This window comes from Condylura cristata, unplaced genomic scaffold (genome assembly GCF_000260355.1).
Source record: "Condylura cristata isolate star-nosed mole 26May11 unplaced genomic scaffold, ConCri1.0 scaffold00015, whole genome shotgun sequence".
Lineage (NCBI taxonomy): Eukaryota > Metazoa > Chordata > Mammalia > Eulipotyphla > Talpidae > Condylura > Condylura cristata.
The window spans coordinates 21,545,454-21,567,272 of NW_004567116.1; the positions used below are offsets into that span (position 1 = coordinate 21,545,454).

At 36.1% G+C, this 21,819-nt stretch overlaps 1 protein-coding gene across 1 annotated transcript in view; it reads left to right on the forward strand.

The window, feature by feature from the left end:
* Nucleotides 1-21,455, forward strand: part of LGR4 (leucine-rich repeat containing G protein-coupled receptor 4) — a 103,283-nt gene extending 81,828 nt beyond the window's left edge. The window contains exons 6-19 of the mRNA XM_012725189.1: nt 2,369-2,584; nt 3,395-3,466; nt 5,115-5,183; nt 6,037-6,108; nt 6,291-6,362; nt 7,172-7,240; nt 8,759-8,830; nt 9,864-9,929; nt 10,920-10,991; nt 12,698-12,769; nt 13,055-13,180; nt 13,951-14,066; nt 14,317-14,400; nt 16,469-21,455. Coding sequence (XP_012580643.1) covers nt 2,369-2,584; nt 3,395-3,466; nt 5,115-5,183; nt 6,037-6,108; nt 6,291-6,362; nt 7,172-7,240; nt 8,759-8,830; nt 9,864-9,929; nt 10,920-10,991; nt 12,698-12,769; nt 13,055-13,180; nt 13,951-14,066; nt 14,317-14,400; nt 16,469-17,745 — 2,455 coding nt within the window. The 3' untranslated portion in view covers nt 17,746-21,455. The remainder of the gene's footprint in view (nt 1-2,368; nt 2,585-3,394; nt 3,467-5,114; nt 5,184-6,036; nt 6,109-6,290; nt 6,363-7,171; nt 7,241-8,758; nt 8,831-9,863; nt 9,930-10,919; nt 10,992-12,697; nt 12,770-13,054; nt 13,181-13,950; nt 14,067-14,316; nt 14,401-16,468) is intronic.
* Nucleotides 21,456-21,819: the final 364 nt, after the last annotated feature.

Sequence of the window (21,819 nt, forward strand, 5' to 3'; positions counted from 1 at the left end):
CTGAGTTTTCAATGTTTTTCAAACTGAGATTTCATTTTACCTATGAGTGATTACATTAGCAAAGTGTCCTGAAGTCCCAATTTTTGAAAAATGATAGAAGTTTTTTTTTTTTTTTTTTTTTTTTAAGTTTTTTTTTAAGTTATTTTTTTAAAATAATATAACAGTTTATTTTTACATCATTTTGTACTTTTTTTTTATATCTCAATTGTAATCCCCGTGGGTTTCCCACCACCGAGTCACCTGTGTGCCATCACCATAGTGATGTGTCCTCCTTTTGCTTGCCCAGCTCCCTCTGAGACTTGGTCTTGTTTTTTCAGATCTCAGTTTAAGTAGCACTTTCTTAGCGATGCTTTTGCAGACTAAAGCATTCTAAGTAGCTACCATCCACCTTAGCACCTTTTAATCTTTCTGCACTAGCACCCTGTTTATTTACTTCATGATACTTTTCTAAAGCATTTTACAGTCATCTTTTAACTTGCTTATTGCATTATGTGTCACCCCCTTCCAGAATGTCTCTTGAGGACACAGACCTTATGCCTGCCGGGTTCACTGTTTTGTCTGTTGTGTTTATTAACAAGATACTCAGTTTAAGTGTGTTGAAAGAATTGCAAATGAGTAAGTTAGCTACTAGTAGAATTTAATGACATTAACTATTTAGTTATCATTATATGATGAATTATATGACTATATGTTTGGTGTCTCTCTGTCCCTAAATAAAATAACCTTGAGGTTGACAAAAGTATGTGTGTGTGTGTGTGTGTGTGTGAGAGAGAGAGAGAGAGAGAGAGAGAGAGAAAGAGAGGGAAATACTATCTACTCACTGAATTTTTCTAAACTGCTCCATAGCCATTAATTCACCAGTCACAGAGAAGATGCCTGTCTCTTCTCAGCAGTATCTTCTGAAAGCCCAAGGCATAAACAAGCCTAGAAATGTTTGTTTCTAAGTGGATTCTTAAGGCAGCTGCTCAGTTTCCTAAGCTCCCCTTTTTAAGTGCCCTTTCAGTTATCCTAACTGGAAAAAATCTCCCACCAGATCCTCCCTGGGACCAAGGGTCTTTAATCCCCACTCATCTCCTCCACCAAGGAGCCTTTTCTGGTAGGGCGGTTATTTTGGGGGCAGGAGGGGAAAGGGAGTAACAGAAGAAAACAGGAGACATGAAACCCACTCTAAAAGTCAGATTTCTTGAACTTGAATGCTACCAGATTCCATTTCTTTAAAGATATGTTGTCATTTTGATGTTTTACACATTCTCTGCATTTCCTAATTTTCACTACTTCTGTGATGTGTGAATTTACAAGGATTTGTGAAGAACCTTGTGTTTCGCCTGGTGCTGTCCTTCATCATATTAATATTAGGTTATCTTTGTGTTAAAAGCAATTATTACAACAATTATGCCTGGTTGGGCCAACAATAACAAGGACTGAGTTTTCAATGTTTTTCAAACTGAGATTTCATTTTACCTATGAGTGATTACATTAGCAAAGTGTCCTGAAGTCCCAATTTTTGAAAAATGATGGAAGTTTTTTTTTTTTTTTTTTTTTTAAGATTTATTTATGCATACAGAACTGGGGTTATAGGCCAGAGGTGCAGGACCAGTGAGAGGCTTCTCCAGAGACAGAGTGGGGAACAGACAGGCTGATGGACAAAGTACACTGCTGAGGGGAGCAGTAGGCGAGTCAGGAGAGGTCTGCTACGCCACATGGGTCACATTCAGTCAGGGCCAGGGATTGAACTCATGCTAAAGTGTCTTTAGCTTAGTTCTGTCCTTTAACCTGCTGCGCCACCAGGAAAGCCCGAACCCAGTACTTTTAACTTGTCTGGTGGTAATAAAAATTGTTGAGAATCTCTTGAACTGTTTTCATGCTACAAAAAACATCTTTCGGTTAATGTTTTCTTATTCTTTTCCTCTCGAACCATGTCAGAATATCGGTTATATTTAATATTAAATATTAGCTAGCAATATGAAATGTAAGGTAACTTTATTTTCTCAGTTGACTTTCTTATTGCTTATCTATATTTTACAAATATATTTTTAAATATGAAATTCTAGCTTGAGTTTTGTGAGAGGTTTCTACTTTATGATGTACTGTTCTGGTGCAATAGAAGTTACCCTTAATCAAAAATTCTTGAAGGATTCAGACTTGGATGCATCCCTTTGTCACAAAGAAAGAGAAAGTACTGACTTCGGGACATGGGACTTAACTCGATTTTATGAGAACTTCTAGTGAAATTAAAGAAAGCTGTGATGCACAGCCTCGGTCATTTTTATAACCCCTTTCCATTTGGAAAACTCTGGGGCTATTTGACGTGGATTGGCTCTTTCTACTAGAATTCGATATTGAACACTGTTGTTTCTGTTTCTGTCAGGCGTTTAGATGCCAACCATATTACCTCAGTCCCCAGGGACAGTTTTGAGGGACTTGCACAGTTACGACATCTGTGGCTGGATGACAACAGCTTGACTGAGGTGCCTGTGCACCCCCTCAGCAACCTGCCGACTCTGCAGGCACTGACCTTGGCGCTCAATCAAATCTCTAGCATCCCTGACTTTGCATTCACCAACCTTTCAAGCCTGGTAGTTCTGTAAGTATCCACCCCTTTTAATCACATATATTTGTGCTAATTTGGGAGCCAAAGCAGATGTCTTATTACAAATTATTATGAAAGGATCTCACTGATTATGCTCTTGAAAAGCTGCTCTGTGTGGGTGTCGCTTCTTTACAAAATTATACGTGCTGGGGGTGCTGGCTTTTAAAGCACAAAATGGGATAATTAAAAACAATTAACGCCTGATAACTGTTGAATCTCTAAAATAGATGATCATTTGTCATCATGAGAAGGAGTTGGGCTCTTCAGCCAACACTGGGACAATCAATGTAGTCAAAAGAAGCAGGATCATTTTGAGATGCTGACAGTAAATAAATTTCAGTGGTATGTCATGGTTTTGTCAGCTTGTCTAGTCAAAAAGAATTTATATTGTGTTTTGATATTTGAAAACTTGGGTGTATATAAAGTGCTGTCTTTTAAAATCTCTTAGCATATGCTTCCTTTGGTTCCCTCACCTACTACAGGAGGGTTCATCAGTTTTGTTTCCTGGATATTAAAACTCATCAAAACTTTTGTTTTGGTGGGCATATATTAAAGGATCCTCAGTGTCTATGCCATTTACCACTAGAGATATTTTCCTTCTCCATTAGTGTTCTGCTTTCAGTATGCCCAAGTCTGCAGTTTACATAACTACCCAATGTTGTTTTCCATTAGTCAACACTCAGTTAAAAATGTTCAGCAATACCATTCTTTAAGCCACAGCCATTTAGACATGTAAAGCATTACAATAGTCATGTTGTAGCTGGTGACTGGTGTAAATGTCTTTTTGATATTTTGTTTCTGTAGGCATCTTCATAACAATAAAATTAAAAGCCTGGGTCAGCATTGTTTTGATGGACTAGACAACTTGGAGACCTTGTAAGTTTATTCATATTTCAGAAGATCACATGATGATGTTGACAGTGCAACTTTTATTTCAGAAAAAGGAAAAAATAATGGTCAGGAGTTCAACTCAATTTAGTTTACTACATGACTAAATCCTTGCCATCAAATAACAGTTATGAACACAAATCTATGCTTAGGGTTTAAAGATGGCATACAAGTTAGAACTTGATATTTCTTTCAAAAATCCATGTTAAAAATAAAAGCAGTTTAATGTGCTCAGCTGCATACGTGTCGCAAAATTTTTGATTTGGTAAAATGTTAGTTTTATGTTGTGAATCGTCTTGCTAATTGTTAGCATTGGGCTTGAATCTATCTCTTCTTCCATAGGTTAAATGTAATTGAGTTTTTTGTTTTGCTTTGGATGCTTTTCTCTTTTTACTAAAGTACTTGGATTTCTGGTTTAATTGTGGGTTGCACTGCTATACAAGTAACAAACATACAGCTTTGTGAATGTAGATCACAGCAGGATCTTTATTTTTGTTTTTATTTATATTAATTACCTTTACTCAAAGACTCATATATTTGCCTTAGTGGTCTTGTTAATGATTCAGAGAATTTCCCAATTGGGTGGATAACATCTGATTGGAATGCTTATGATTTTTAATGTTCTGTGTAGTAGGGTTTTCTGGTTAACATCAGTTAATGAGAAAGCTTAAATTTTTTTCTATGAAAAGTATATTCTATGACTCTAGTTTCCTATCTTAGCAACTAAAAAGATAGTGAGCTTAATGGATGTTTGAAAGGTGAAGCTTTTGAAGAAGATAGTTCCAAGCTCAGTTTTCATTTTCTAAGTGTGTAAACACCAATGTGACAAAAGACTGGCTGGGTTTTGATCGTAGACCAGCTACTCTACCTCAGTTTTATCTAAAGTTAAACCTCCCCTCTATTACCTTAAGTTTCTGTTTGTTACTTTTCTTTCTATGTAGCAAAGGAAAATAAAATAGGTCTCCCAGGAGCTGGCCTTTTGATTTGGTGTTAATCTCATTCAGAAATCTACCATTACACTCCTATGCCAACATGCTCTTTAGGGTAAAATAACGAAACACTTTCAGCAGTAAGATTTTTAGGCTAGATGGCTGTGGCTTTTCTCTCTCCTAGTTAATGTAACATTTCCAGCAGTTTGTTAACTACTTGACAACAATTGTTGTCCTGGTCCTTCTTTTTATAGTTAACTCAGGTCATGCTGCTGGTGGCTGGGCTGAGAATCAGCTGCCCTCATGCTAGAATTTCTGAAAACCATTCTAAATCCCAGGTGGAAATTTCAGTTTCGGGTCATTGCCATTTTTAAGTAGACATTCAACAAATTTTATTTTTCTGGTTAATTCCTTATAAATATCATTCAGCTGATTTGCTTACTCAGTGACATCAGTAGTGTGTGATTATAATTCTTTGAACTTTTGAGATGATTTAAAAACATTTTAGAGGAATTATATCCTTTTTGTTCATTATTCTAAGAAAAGGTATAAATTCAGTTAAAACTCCTATAGAGTGGCAGTATAATTGGTTAAGAAAGATTACCATCCAGAGGATAGAAATTTTCTAAAAGTACATTTCAACCAGAATACCTTAAAAGTTATGACTGTTTTTTAATACTCTTGCACATTTCTCCCAATTTTTCTAGAGACTTGAATTATAATAACCTGGGAGAATTTCCACAGGCTATTAAAGCCCTCCCTAGCCTAAAAGAACTGTAAGTATTGTTTTGTTCTCTTTGTGCCTTAATATCTATCCCTAGAAGATAACATTTAATATTAGAACAATGAGATTTTAGAAGATATTTGTTCCATTACATGTGCCAAAACATAACACTCACAATCATACAGATTGTATCACATTAGCTAACAGGGACAATGTGGACCATAGGTAACTGTATAGGGAGAGATACTGGTGAAAATAACCCTGTCGTGTTTGTTCTCTGTCTCTTAGGAGTGTGTAGTCGTAGTCTCAGTGGAGAAGTTGACCATATGGGAGAAGTAGATAGGTAGCAGATTCTAGGTAGAAGTGCTGAATAAATAGGACAAATGAATCATTCCAGAAGAAAACCTCATTGAAATTGATAGAAAAGGCATCATCACTAAAGACAATAAATTTGACTGAACTAGAAAGACTGGAAATACTTAAATGAAAGGGATGAAGCTACATTTCAGATGTTGGATTTGTCAAACGCAGAGATAAGAAAGTATATGGCATACCAGGAATTATGAGTCATGGTTGACAGTTACTACTGTAAGCTGCACTGCTTCAAGACTAAATGAGAACACCTTATGATTTTTGCAATCTAAAGTTCTTTGAAGATAAACTAACAGGCCAGTGTACACAAAGGACCCCTGCTAGGTACCAGGTTAAACAGTGGGTTTAGAAAGAATTAGATGGGATCCTAAAGAAAATGAAATGGAATGAAAATACAATTTCTCCACATTTAAAAAATTTTTTTGCACTGTCAGTTGTATTTTATATCATACTGAATAGCAGCAGATAACTTAGGTTTTAACTTACTTTATAGGTTATATGCATTTCAAAACATTTTTCTTCTATTGTTTTAGGTTATTTCATAGTAACTCTATTTCTGTTATCCCTAATGGAGCTTTTGATGGTAATCCACTCTTAAGAATAATGTGAGTAGTTTTAAAATATATTTTTACTACAAAGTCATGTAAGGCTATGTTGTATTATGCCAAACATCTGGATGTAGAATGAAAATTCGGGCTTTTTGATAGATGGGCTTAGTGAATATAGATTTAGTAGTTGGAATGCTTGAGGACATATGAAAACTTTGCTCTTTTGGGAATTTTTACAGACATCTGCATGATAATCCTCTGTCTTTTGTGGGGAACTCAGCATTTCACAACTTATCTGATCTGCACTCCTTGTAAGTATCATACAAATATGAAAACAAACCTGAATATTAATACAGTCGATTTGGTGGAAAATAAGAATGTATTAGAGTAACTCCAGAAAATAAGATCTTTCAATTTGTTTTCCTATGCTAGAAGTCCAAATGACAATTCTGCAAATTTATGATGGTTCTTACTTATTACACTTCCAGATATATTTAAGAGATCAAACTAATGTTATTGTTAGATAAAGTAGTACCATAGTTTTAAACTATTTAAAAAATAAAATGGCAATATCATCTTTGAAAACTTTGGATTTTAAATTCATTTCACCCATTTATTTTTTTAATAATATAATAGTTTGTTTTTACATCATTTTGTGCCTTTTTCCATCTCAGTTGTAATCCCCATGATCTTCCTATCACCAAACCATCCATGTGCCATAACCATAGTCCAGTGCACTTCCCTCCCCCCACCATTTTTTATCCCATTCCCCATCCCACTCCCGTAAAATATCTGGTATATAATTGTTCATTATTATTATTATTATTTTCTCCCTAGTCCTTTATACTCATGCTATGAATGAAACCATCCAGTATTTTTCCTTTTCTTTATGACTTATTTCACTAAGCATGATCTTTTCGAGCTCTATCCATGTTGCTGCAAAAGGCATGTGTTTATCTTTTTTATTGTTGAGTAATATTCCATTGTGCATATGTACCACATCTTTTTAATCCAGTCATCTACATTTGGGCATTTGGGTTGTGTTTTCATGTCTTTCCAATTGTAAATAAAGCAGCAATAAACATGGGTCACCTACTCTCCCCCCCCCCTTTCTTTTAAGGGTCATTCGCGGTGCAAGCTTGGTGCAACATTTCCCTAACCTGACCGGGACTGGCCATCTGGAGAGTCTGTAAGTGTGACCCCTTCGAGATGGGTGGTCTAAAGATAACGCAGTGGGCTGCTGCAGGGGACTCATTGCTTTTTTGGTGGTAATGATGATGATGAGTTTTTGTCAGTTTCTACAATTTCCCTGTGTAATATCACACATGATGGAGATGGATGTGTCAGATTTTGGGTTAGTCCTATCAGGTGGAGTGAGGCCTTGCATGTGCAGAGAAGATCTGAAAAGTTTACAGAACATGTAAATGTTAACTGAGTGCCCTGTTAGAAGACTTCTTTCGGATTTTAGGAAGTATATTGGCTATGCAGACTATCAGAGGATGCTTCATGGAGGAGGTGTTTCAAAAGTAAATACTATTCGGTTTTTCAGGACTTGGGCCTTGTATTTGGAAAGGCAGGCTCTAGTTAAATGGGAAATATGAGTGTGGACTAAAGGATAGCATACAGATGACCAAACATAGCTGGGATTGTCTGTTTATTATGGAATGGAAAGTAACAGAGAGAAATTGGGAAAATTGGGTTTTCATTTTAGATGGCAGACCTTGAACATTGAACATTTGGTTATGGCTTATCAGTGTGTGGGTGAGGAATAGGTTACAGGTGCAGCCAAATTCTTGATGAGCTGAGCTCTAAGCAGCTAGGTGGGGTCTGAGGTGGCTAGGGTCTCTAAACACAGGAGCCTTACTACAATATGTCAATTGAACATAAATGATTTGCACATGTGCCAAGAAGTCAGCCAGAAGTTAGGAAGTGCTGAGCTAAATCATTTAAACTTAACCTTAAAGCAGTTTAGGATGTTGAGAATGTGGAGCACGTGGTGGGAGGAGACTGAAGAGGGAAATGAGTGTTAGGAAGACCAGTGAGGAGGCTGTGGCATTCGTCCATTTGGTGAAATACACATTAACCACAAGGGTTTTGTGTCTTCAGTCCATCACTGTGGTTTCTCCTCCTTTTGGCCTGAAATTTCTGCACTATTTTCTGCCTTATGCCATCCCTAATCTACACGGTAGCAATACAGAACAAAGGCGGGGGGAGAGGGGTTAGGTGCTAGAGATGCTGCAGAAGAAGGAAAACAGAAATGGTAGAACGTAAAAAGGGAGGCAGGTAAGAGAAAATTTCAGAATTCATTAGTCAACTTGAATGAAAAGACAGAAAAGGCTTGGGGCCAGAATACTAAATTTTATTCACTTCTTTTGGTTGTGAGAGGGTGACAGAGCTTGTAGGTGTTTGTGGAAATGCTGTGATTGTGATTAGTGGTGTTGGCAATATGAGAAGCCAGTCTCACCCCCTGGATGAGACTAGCTTCTTGTATCACAAGCTTTTCTGCCTAACTATGAGAACCATATTGGTGCTGAGAGTTAATTCACCTTCCCACATGCCTGACTTTGGGGAATAAATAGGCAGTGGACTGCAGAGACTCTAGTACATATGCAAATAAGGGAGCATTTGTTTTTCCATAAGAGAATAGCATTTTGTTTACCATTTCAATTGTATCGTTTCTTAGGTGAACATTGTTTTTTTCCCACAGGACTTTGACAGGTACCAAGATAAGCAGCATATCCAGTAATTTATGTCAAGATCAGAAGATGCTTAGGACTTTGTAAGTGGGATTCATCTTCCCTTCTCAAATTTATGTTGAGTTTTTCTTTTAATGAACTATTTTCATTGGATGATTTTAAGGTATATATTTTTTCCGCTTTATAGAAATGAACTGGTGCGTTCATTTCAGGGTGGGTTGGTAATGTTTATTTGAATTTGGTCTTTACAGTTACATGTTTATATAACACATCTTGTGACTTCACTTGGAATCAAATAAAACCAAGCTAGTCTGGTCCTTCGTTTTATTTTTTTTCTTATTCCAACTCCTCACCCTTATTCTGGCTGCCTAGGGGTGTTAGCTCTCTACTACCATCCTGCTCTTTCATCCATAACATAAGCAAAGCCCAAGTCTTTCTTGGATAAGGAATCACTAAGCATGAAGCTTCCAAAAACAGTTATGCTGACCTAGAAATTAAAAGTAAATAAAGAATGTAAAAATGTGGCAAGAAAGAACAACTAAGTTACTAGCTGTTAATAAGTATTCAGTGGAGGGAAATAATAATAGAATAAGTGACCAATTGATTAAGCAAGTAATTAAATAGTGTCATGGAGTATCAAACTTTATAGTTATCATTGAGGAAAAACTACATTGGGATTGAGGGTTAACTAGTTCTATTATTTGACATATTGTAAATGATTTTAGAATGTGAATATGCATACTCTTCCTATAGTTTTTTAATTAAATAACAACATAGAAACTATTGTGATATAACCAATATTATAAATCTTTAAGTTAAAAATCCATAATTACCTCTTGAACATAATGTTTATTTCCTATAGTAGGTTTTTATATCTTTAATTTTATATATTTGTTTTAAAACATATAGTTTATGTGTAACATTATGTACTTGAGTTTGCAAATCCAAAACCTGTTGTATCACTTAAGTGGTTCAGAAACACACACATTTTATTAGAAAAAGCCCAGTTGCTCAGCCATGGAGTGTTAGGACAGATCTTAATGCTATTTTCTATTTTCTCAGTATGATTTTACTATTGTATTCTGATAAATTAATTTTTAACTCCTGTTTTTTAAGGGACTTATCGTACAACAATATAAAAGAACTTCCAAGCTTTGATGGATGCCATTCTCTGGAAGAAATGTAAGTTGGTCTTTGACTTCCTCCTTTGGCTGGGGTATATTCACAAGTCATTGAGCATTTCCTATCTTAGATGAATGGCTTTCATGTTAAGAAATTAGGAATTCATTTAACCTGGTATTTTTATGAAAAAACATCAAACTCTTACTCGTTGTGTTTATGCAACCAGCTTTTACCTGGCACCTGTCTGTCAGGAATGCTGTGAGACACTTTCAGGGAGGGTGCTGTGTACAAACAGGTGAAAGCTTGTCTTGGCTGTTGAGGGAATCCAGACGTAGCGAGCATATATTTCATACACTTATAGTGTACCTGTAAGGACAACTCTGATCAAAGTTGACCAGGACGTGCAGCAAGGCAGGCATGAATCCTCCCATTTTGACCCCTTTTCCTGTTACCTTCTCTGAATGTGGGTGTATTGCCTGGCGCTTTTCTCATGCATCGTCCTTCTCTCACTTATGAGTGGGATCGCCATGGGATGTACATAGTGTATTTTTTCCAAAAGATTTATTTATTTATGTATACAAGAGCTGGGGTGTAGGCCAGAGGTCTGGGGGTGCGGGGAGGAGAGGGATGTGAGAGGATTCACCACAGTGGGGAGTTGAACAGGCAGGTCTACTGAAATACACTGCTGAGGGGAGCAGTGGGTGGGACAGAAGTCTGCTGTGCCATGTGGGTCACCTCTGGGGCCGAGGTCAAGCTCATGTTGCAGTGACTGCAGATAGCTTCATAGTGCTGAGACTTAACCTGTGCCACCAGGGAGGGACTATGTAGTGTGCTTAATTTCCAGCATAGTTTGGAATGAAATACTTCTTAGTCTAATCCTCTCATTTTGTGGGTGAGGGAACAGCAGTTCCCTTCCCACAGCTACCTGTGAATATTTAAAATAAGAAAAGGTTTCATTGAGAAATTATATTTTTCAAAATAGAAAATAATTGTTTTTCTTACTTGTTTTTTAACCCCTTCCCCCTCTTCCTCTTCTTTTCCTTCTCCCAGTTCTTTGCAACGTAATCAAATACACCAAATAAAGGAAGGTACTTTTCAAGGCCTGATATCCCTAAGGATTCTGTAAGTTTCTATGGAATTAGAGCCAACTAAAACTTCTGATCAAAATATAATTAAGATGTCATTAGTCCCATTGTAACAGATATAAAGATATGTGTTATTGTTTATAAATATTGCTGAAACTATCATGTGGTACTTCATAATCTGCTTTCAGTATTTCATGGCATCTACGTTAGTGAGTGGAAAAGTATAATGTGTCGATGCAGATTGTTTGTTTGCAAGTCAAAATAATAAGGTTTGTTAGTCCATTAGGGCAGGGGTGGGCAAACCACAGCCTGTGGGCCAGATCCAGCCTGCCTCCTGTTTTTTTAAATTAAGTTTTATTGGAACAGAGCCAGGCTCTTTTGTTAAGTGTTGTCTAAAGCTGCTTTCACCATATACTATGGCAAGTTGAATAGTTGCAGTAGAGACTATGTGTCTGCCTCCCTGCCTCCAGAGAAGAAAAACATTTACTATTTGTTCCTCTACAGAAACACTGTTGACCTCTGCATTCATGACAAATACAGCTAACACTTACCAAAAGTCCTCATTTAAGAATTGGTATCTGAGTGTATATTTGTGCTGCATACTCAGCACTGGAGGATAGAAAGGTGACTGTAAAAACCCTTGTCTCTGTCTTCACAACTTTAATGAAGAAACAATACACTAAGTTAGTGAGTTTTTTTTAATACAGAAAAAAAAAACATGAAAAATTGATAGTGAAGTGATATTACATATATTGTTTGTTTTCCAATTGACAACCCTTAAGAAATTACATATGCATTGTGCTAGAAGATGTTTTATTCACAGTTGGGTTGCCAGATCTCCCTGTGTTGCTGACAGGCTTACTGTGGGTCTAGGCAGGAGGGAGGAAGAGAACTGGCTTCTAGCTGCCATCACTTCCAGAGCGCTGATAAAAGACCCCAGTGAAAAGCTGGCCTTTCCATGATTTGGAACCCACTTTGTGGAGTTTTGCTGTTATCCAGGAGATGTGCATGGGGTGATTTTATTCAGTCTTTAAATTTCCATTAAGACCTAGTTGGTGGTGGGAATTTTATGGGAACTACACCTAAGAAGAGAAAGCAAATATTGTACAAAAAAATGAACAATGATGTAAAAAATATAAATACATACAGAAATTTTTAGAAAAACGACCTGATTTAAATGTGATTTTAGATTGTCTTTGTTTTATTAACTCCTAGAACTCAGAACTCTCCTGAGTATATATTCCTGGGAAGAGTATTGCTCTGATAGTGATAGGCTTTTATTTCCTGCTTGGAAAAAGCATATCTGAAGCCCTCTGGAATGCTCTTGTTTGCATATTGATTATTTGTCTTCTCTGGGGCCTTATCACTAACCTTTGAGAAGGCAAATATTATGAAGCCTGTTTTTATTTTCGGCTTTGTCAAGAGATCGGTTTTTCTTCACCTAGATAATAGTGCCAAAGGTTATATCATATCATTTATATTTTTGAACTTGTACTAGAATGATAAGGTGGAGAAAATTCACAACTGTTTGAAACAAATGCCAGCTACAACTGCTGTGCTTTGGATACATTCTGTGGAAGAGAAACAGGAGAAGAATACAACCTAAATATAAAAAATGCTGTTGGACAAGATTTAAGATCTTTGTTATCTCCTTAGGAATGTCTACCTACCCCACTTTGTAGTCAAAGTAACTGCATTTTGAGTTGATTTGAAAATATTAATATGTTATTCTTATAATTGTAGAGATCTGAGTAGAAACCGGATCCATGAAATTCACAACAGAGCTTTTGCCAAGCTTGGGTCAATAACTAACCTGTAAGTTGATGTTTTTACTTAGTAACACCACAAAAATAGTAAATAGTCTACAGAAGCCTGCATTATCCTATCAAAATATTTAAATATTTTTTGGTTCTTTTTCCTTGTATAACTGCTAAACTGCAACAGTATGGAATGGCCCCTAAAATGGCAAGATGAACACTTGAGCCGTATTTTAGCAAATCTAAAGTTCCTTGTGCAGCTCTAATATTTGTGATGTTTTATATGTACAGATGTTTTTATTTGATTCTGACAAGTTAATTGGAAATCTCTTTCACATTCTAGAGACGTAAGTTTCAATGAATTAACTTCTTTTCCTACGGATGGCCTGAGTGGGCTAAATCAACTGAAACTTATGGGCAACTTCAAGCTGAAAGAAGGTTTAGCAGCAAAAGATTTTGTTAATCTCAGGTGTGTTTTTCCTTATTTTCTCTTTTGATGCAATGATGGTACACCCTCAAATTATATTGTGTGCTGTTACCAAATTTTCTAGGAGGTTATAGCTTAAGAGTATTTTCTACATCAGTTCTCACAAATTTGGTAAAGAATAGATAGAACATGAGCATCCTTCCATAAATGTTAGGAACTTAAATTTGAAGACTTTTATGCTGTCACAATGATAATGAATTAATTCTGTTTTTTTAATAGTGGATTTGTCTTTAGTAACAAGATGGCTGAAACCACTTAAGTGTGAACTTAGAATGTTGGCACAATGCTCTACTGCTTCACAGACAAATTACAGTCTCAGGGTAGGGAGCCTCATTAGCTAGAGGGCTGGGGATATTATTGACAAGAGAATAATTTTCACTATAGTTATATGAACACAGTAAATGGATTTAGTGGAATAAAGTGATAAATGACCTGCGGCATTAATTTTAAGTGAAACGACCAGTTCCATATGATAAGTTGGGTGTGTTACTTCATTTATAAAAGGAGTCTGATAAGACTGTATTTAAAATATATGTCTCATCTCACTGGAGAAACTCCTGGTATCTTCTGATATCAGAGGTCATTTTATGGATAAGGAAACTGAGGCCCATAAATAATGATCAACTTACAGTTTGTGACAGTGTGGCCTTTCTGAGTTCTAGGCTGGGACTTTCACATATAAAATGTTTTTGACAAAACAAAAGTATGCCTGTGAACTTGGTATACAGTGTGGATTTTATAATTTTTTCCAGATCTTTATCTGTACCCTATGCTTATCAGTGCTGTGCATTTTGGGGTTGTGATTCTTATGCACATGTAAACACCGAAGATGATAACCTTCAAGACCACAGTGTGGCAAAGGACAAAGGCAAGTGCAGGAATTTTTTTCAACCAACGTACTCTTTATGGCATGAATCAAAGTTTCTGTTACTGTAGTTTGTGAAGGATTGATATGAAATTTGTAAGAAAAAGGGCATTTACAGTGTTACTGGTCTCTTAATATTATGTGAAGTCAAACTTACATCATGGGGGGAAAAAAAAGACTGCAGATTGCAGAAAAGACTGGTTCTTTTGAATGGCCTAAAACATGAGTGATACAGTTTGTGTTCTGTGTTCAGGTCTCACGGATGGGGCAGCTGTCACAAGCAGTGCTGAAAATGAAGAGCACAGTCAAATAATCATCCACTGTACACCTTCCACAGGTACATCCAGCACGTCACCAGAGTTCACATTTGAGTTCAAGAGGCACTTCCTCCATTCGAATTCAAGTTACCCTCCTTTAACTCTGGGACAAGCATTTGACTCACTGATTTTCCTTTTCCTTTTCCTTTTAAAAAATACAGTCCCTTTTTCTATTTTATTTCAGTGAACTCAACTAGACTTGGAAAAAGTTGCTAAGTTGATGCCAAATCTTTGGTCATGATGGATTTAGAATATTACTATTAAAGATTAGATAATTGGCTAACCTGTGCTAGGAAGTTGATTCCTGTTTTAGCATAATGACAAAAGGATGATCTGAACATTCATGTTCTAATTCAGAATCATTCAGCATCATGGATTCTCTATTGATTATGTCCAAATTGTGAGCTTGATGGTGGGCTGTGTGTGTGTCCCTTTTTAATACTTACTGTGGCACCTTGTGTAGAGAATAAAGTTTAAGTTACCAGGTGAGTGATTAGGGATGGCAAGAATCATTTAAATTCGCTGTACTGATTTACTATATTAATTTTGGGGCTTTGAGTGGTGCAGCTTGCTCCCCTGCTCCACTGGGGTTCTCGTGTTGAAGGGTTTCCTTGGGAACTGACAACTCAGTGAAAAGGGGAGCGTTTTGTTAAAGGGGGAGCTAGACTTGAGCACACAGGCTTCACTTCTTCCACACTGAATTTAAACTAATCTAGGGCTGGCCAAGATAAAGTTGGTCTGTGCGTCTCCCCAGGCTGCAGTTGGGGTGAGCCTCTTCCACTGTGAAGCAAGTGCAGGAGAACAGGCTCTTTGGGCCAGAACTGGAGAAAGCTGGAGATTTGCAAAGACACACTGGGTGGGACTTTCTTCCTAGGCTTTTGAAGGGAAATCACCCCACCCATCACTCAAACACTTCCCAAAGGGTGTCATGCTCTCTCTTAGAGGAGCTGTCCCTTCTTCTTTTAAGAAGGATTTCAGGTATGGGTGAGGAGTTAAAAAATTTAAAATAGTTATTTTTAAAGTTCTTGTGTTATTTAGAAGTCAGATGTAAAATGGTGCAGGCTTTGCTTCTTAGACCTGTGAGTATCTCCATAATTAAAATGGCTTATAGAATGTATCTAACTTCATGACAGTTCAAAAAAGTGAACCAGAACGATTGCAATATATAGTTTTCTTGTGCTTGGCAGGCATAATTGTATTTTTCTTCACTAATTTTTAAATAAAACAGTTGTCTTTGTGATGTAACTAGATGTCAAAGTCAGTTACTAGAACATACCATTTAGCCACTAAATTAGTTGTTGTAATCCTTGTTTAAATTCTATAGAGTTTTGCTGGACATAGCTTTGTATGTGTAGTTAGCATTAGTGTGGTTTTCCTAACTATACTATTTTACTGAATAATCTTTTTTGGGTCAAAAAAATTTTGAAATCACAGTTTCTCTGGATGAAAAATGGGGATAATTATAACTATCTTAACCTTTCTCGTCAGATTGACTTTGAAAGCAATGATATGTGCCCAAAAAATATGTATAGGTACAGAATGACTACGAAGTATATTAGGACTAGTATGGAAGAAGGACAGGACTTAGTATTTACTAAAGTCCAGCAGTGTGCCCATAGGCTTCTTGGGTACCTTGTGTATGTAATTTTACTTAAGCTACCCAAAACTATGACATAGGATTATCCACAGGTGCGAAAAATGAAATCTGTAGAGATTTAAATTGCTTTCAAATCAAAACAGCAGTTTGAATTTAGGGTTCCAGGCCAATTCCAAGACAACGGTATATATCAAATATTTTTCATGTATGTTTGCTGTGTACATTAACTTAAGTTTAAGGAAAATTTTCAATTTTCCTTTAAGTTTCATATGACTTTACTAAGATTTTAACAAAGGAAAACTGAATTAAAAATAGCCCAGCCTAGTGCAATGACTACACTTTATCTAAGAAATAGTCTTTTCATTTGGTTTGATTTATTTTGGTAGCAGATTTAACAATTCTATGTGAACTGTTATTTCTTTCAAGCTATGTTATATGGATTATAGTGTTTTCTAAATTACTTTCTATTTCTCTCATTTTTTCCATTGTAGGTGCTTTTAAGCCCTGTGAATACTTACTGGGAAGCTGGATGATCCGTCTTACTGTGTGGTTCATTTTCTTGGTTGCATTGTTTTTCAACATGCTTGTCATTTTAACAACATTTGTATCCTGTACATCACTGCCTTCCTCCAAATTATTCATAGGCTTGATTGCTGTGTCTAACTTATTCATGGGAGCCTATACTGGCGTCTTAACATTTTTGGATGCTGTGTCCTGGGGCAGGTTTGCTGAATTTGGCATTTGGTGGGAGAGTGGCAGTGGCTGTAAAGCAGCTGGGTTTCTCGCCATTTTCTCTTCTGAAAGTGCCATCTTTTTATTAATGCTAGCAGCCGTTGAAAGAAGTTTATCTACAAAAGAGATCATGAAAAATGGAAAAAGCAATCATCTCAAACAGTTCCGGATTGCTGCCCTTTTTGCTTTTCTGGGTGCTGCTGTGGCAGGCTGCTTCCCACTTTTCCATAGAGGGGAATACTCTGCATCTCCCCTGTGCTTGCCATTTCCTACAGGAGAAACACCATCACTGGGATTTACTGTAACCTTAGTGCTATTAAACTCACTAGCATTTTTATTAATGGCCATTATCTACACTAAACTTTACTGCAACTTGGAAAAAGAAGACCTTTCCGAGAACTCACATTCTAGCATGATTAAGCACGTCGCTTGGCTAATCTTCACCAATTGCATCTTTTTCTGTCCTGTTGCATTTTTTTCATTTGCCCCACTGATCACTGCGATCTCTATCAGCCCCGAAATAATGAAGTCTGTGACTCTGATATTCTTCCCATTGCCTGCTTGCCTGAATCCAGTCCTGTACGTTTTCTTCAACCCCAAGTTTAAAGAAGACTGGAAGATATTGAAGCGACATATAACCAAGAAAAGTGGATCAGTGTCAGTTTCCACTAGTAGCCAAACTGGTTGTGTGGAACAGGATTTCTATTATGACTGTGGCATGTACTCCCACTTGCGGGGCAACCTGGCTGTGTGTGACTGTTGCGAATCATTTCTTTTGACAAAGCCAGTATCATGCAAACACTTAATCAAATCACACAGCTGTCCTGCACTGGCAGTGGGTTCTTGCCAAAGGCCAGATGGCTATTGGTCCGACTGTGGGACGCAGTCGGCCCACTCGGATTATGCCGATGAAGAAGATTCCTTTGTCTCAGACAGTTCTGACCAGGTGCAGGCCTGTGGACGAGCCTGCTTCTATCAGAGTCGAGGATTCCCTTTGGTGCGCTATGCTTATAATCTACCGAGAGTCAAAGACTGAATGAATATGTTGTGGCTGTTTCCCCCATCAACCAAAATCACAGTGTTTATAGAGGGAACCTTGATCTGATCTTTCATCTGGGAAGCACTTCTGTGATCACTGCCTGGTGTCACTTAGAAGGAGGAGAAGGTGGCAGTTTCTTTCTTAAACGAGACATTTTCAAAGAACAAGTGCCTAAACTATCAACTGGTGGAAAAGATGATGTCCACACAGTGTGTGGTCTATTTAAAATGAATTTGTAACTTGAAAAAGATGTTGTGTATATCATAGCAATGTAACATTAGGCTTTTTTTAGATCCATAAAAAGCAAATTTATACCTATCTGAATAAGATAAAGCACAAGATAAAGAACAGCTGTTAATATTTTTTTAAGAATATTTTAAAGTGTGATTTTATATAATTAAAGAAAAAGTCATGCTAATTTACCTAATGTTTTCATCATTAATCTCAGGACAACTTACTGCAGGGCCAAAAAGGGACTGTCTCCCAGGTAGAACTGTGAGAGTATGTTGTAGGCATTACCTTATTGCATTTTCTACTTCTGTCTTTGACAAAATAGAGTCACAAATTCTGTTTAATTCATTTATAACTTTGAAAACTGAAGATGTTTTTAAAATAATATTAACAACTGTTAGATTTAAAACGAATAACTGAACACTTGTTTTTGGTCTTTATGTATCATTTTGGTGTGACCCCAGTGATTATTTCCTCAGTGTTTTGTGGTAAAGGGCTATTGACTGGGTGGGTTTAGTAGATATTTACTAAACTGCTAACTAATACGGGATTTGAGTAGTAGCTGAGGGATTTGATAGCTCCTTGTAATGTTCCCATTAATAAACACTTCCTATTATCATTGGTTCTACCAATATTTTCCAAATTTTCTGGTATGTTATCTACTTATTGTTTGGATTATAGAGTAAACTGTGATAAATAATTGCATATAATTTCAAGAATTGGGAGTAATTATGACACAAAGCACTTAAATTTATTTCTTAGTGAGCTGGATTCTCCTGAACCTGTGCTATATTACACAGAAGCTTCCAAACATTTCTCCCATACTGTGATTCACAAAAGAGCCTATGCAAAAGCTCAGATGATGCGTTCTTGTGAGACAAGATCATAATGTCTTTAAGAAAAAAAAAAAAAAAAGGAATAAAGTTGGAGTCTGTCTTTAAAAATTAAAAATTATACTTGATTTTCATTGATGGACTTTTGACATGTCACTATGTGGAGTCTTAAAATTAAAAATGTTCAATATTTTTGAACAATATGCTAAGTCAATAGCAAGTCCACTGCCATATTAGTGATTCAGGATACACTAAAAGACATTAAACTAGATTGCAGTTTAATAATTAAACTGTATATACTGTGCATATAATGAATTTTTATCTTATGTAAATTATTTTTAGAACACAAGTTGGGAAATGTGGCTTCTGTTCATTTTGTTTAATTAAAGCTACCTCCTAAACTATAGTGGCTGCCAGTAGCAGAATGTTAAATTGTGATTTATATGCTTTTTTGCATTGTAAATAGTCTTGGTTGTACATTGTCAGTGTAATAAAAACAGAATCTTTGTATATCAAAATCATGTTTGTGTAAAATGTGGGAGGGATCTATTTACAGTGTGTTGTAATTTTGTAAGGCCTACCATTCACAAGTTTTTAAATTGATACCATGTCTGTATATTTACATACCTGATAAATATTAAATCATAACCTGGTAAAAAAAAATTTAGCTAAAAGGTTTTTCCCTCAAAATTCAAGTTACTAGAAACTTCATTACATTGATTTTTAAAATATAACAACATGGGATATATGTGGTGAATTGTGTTATACAGATGGTAGGAAATACAATATTGTATGAAGTGTTTTGAATTATTAAAGTTTTTAGAAAGCAATGTACTTTGCTATAATTTATAGTTAGGTATACTTATACTAATGAATTTGTTTAATGTAAAAGGAAGCAGATTAAAGTAAAACACTTTTAGAGTGAAGGTTATGAAAAATGTTGAGAGAATACTTTATTGGAATTTAGAAGGGTTTTATTCTATAAGTTTGAATCAAATTTATAGAAAAAAAATTATAAAATGCAAGATAGACACCAATTAGATCTTTATTTAAAAGGAAATGATTTAAAAGCCTATATGACATCTATTGCCCAAATTCTTAGAAATAAGTCAATATTCCCCATAATCCTTCATTTTAGAGTGGAAAATAGAGAAATTTAATGAATAGCTAACTCACACTGCTAATTAGAATTCAAACCAACTCCCAACTCCTATCAATTTGAGGTTTAAAATTCTTGTTTTGTTGTTTCAAATTTTAGTATGTGTTTGAAAGTTCCATAACAAAAAGAGAGAATAGTGTAATTCCTTCCTCTTCATCCCTTCAACCCTCTCACAGCCCAGGCGCCCACCACCCTCATCACCACCACTTGGTAACTGTCTCATCATCAGCCTATTTACCCACCTGCCCCATTCATTATTTTGAAGCAAATCTAAGATATATTCTTTTTATCTGTAAGTATTCGGTATATGCAGGGATATATTTTTAACAATTCTTAACAGATTGCCCCCAGAGCCAACTGCTAACTGGTATTATTTTTGTAACAAAGTTAGGCATTTTTAGGCAAAAGTCACTTCATTTATACAGTTACAAAGCCAGCAAAAACAAATTTTCTCAATTAAGCCATGAAAGTGAAAATAAAGTGAGTGTAAGATAAAAGCTATTAGTATCCTGAAACAGAAAGGAAGCAGGCCTCTTTCGAACTGACTCATACACTTTTATATCTTTCTACTCAATTTGATGAGGGCTTCTCAGTCCCCATAATGGAAAGACCACAGACTATGTTCAAGCGCGAGTGCCATGTTGCTCTTTGCCTTAGAATGCCTATGTTACCAGAACATCATGCAATAATTACTCATAATGATGATCATAAGAAGTAACTTTCGTAAAAGGGAGCAGAAGTATGTGACATAAGACATAGTCTAGTAAAAGGAGATGAATAAGTATATGACATGTTATTCTCATACCAAATGCAAGTTTAGGAGCTAACAATTTACCATTCATCATTTCTTTTGTCATATTCTATGCTAAAAGCTTGGAGGATTAATGACATAGTAGAACCAGGAGGCAGATTATTTCCCTATTTTACAGAGTTAGAATTCAGGAAGGTCAAATACCTTGTTTAAGGAAAACCACGGAGAAAGGGGCAAACCCTTTCAAGTGCAGGGTTTTTTCCATAAATGAAATTGTGTTCTTTTTTATGCATCAGGTGTATGAGGTTATGTTTATTGGCAATAGCTGACCTCAGTTTACCTATTAAGAAGCCTTAAAGTGGCTCAGGTTCTTTTGATGTTATGGTTATTGGTTCTGGGGATGGTCTCATAAAAAATTTCAAACAGATAATGCCAATACTGAATGATTTAGATAAAGAATGAACACTCCATTAAACCAATCTTAGCCCTTGATGAATTTTTTTACTCATTTGCTCGTTTTTTTTTTTATTTTCATTTTGTTTTTACTGAAAATTTAACAAAATCAGCTATTTTCACTTAAATAGTATAAACTATGTCGTGTTACAGCTTCTCTCTTGAATTGCCAGTGGTTGCTGTATTTCCATCAAATCGAATTGTGTCAAATTTTGCAGATTTAAATTTCATCAAAATTTGTATCACTTCTGATCAATAATAAACGTTGTCTGCTGTTTCAGCCATTGTCATTTTTTACTTTGTGACAGTTCTATCATGATATGCATTATCAGCTGGACAAAAGCCATACTTAACTTACAAATGTACAGCGTTTTTGTCAGCGTGAATAAAGCATTCAGATTTATTGTTTATCACCTCTCCCTTGCTATCTTAAAGTTCCAAGCCCTTCCCTAAGTGAGTGCTCCTTGGAGGTCCCACACAATGTTTTCTTTGCTCGGTAAAATGCATCACAGAATATTTTAATGGTATGATCCTTTGCCACAAAAGAATGAGGAACTTGTAAAGGCAGGGCTTTAATCTTACTCATTTATCTCGGTGGTTAGCACAGGCCCTAGCGCACAAGAGGTTTTAAAGAGGCCCCCCAA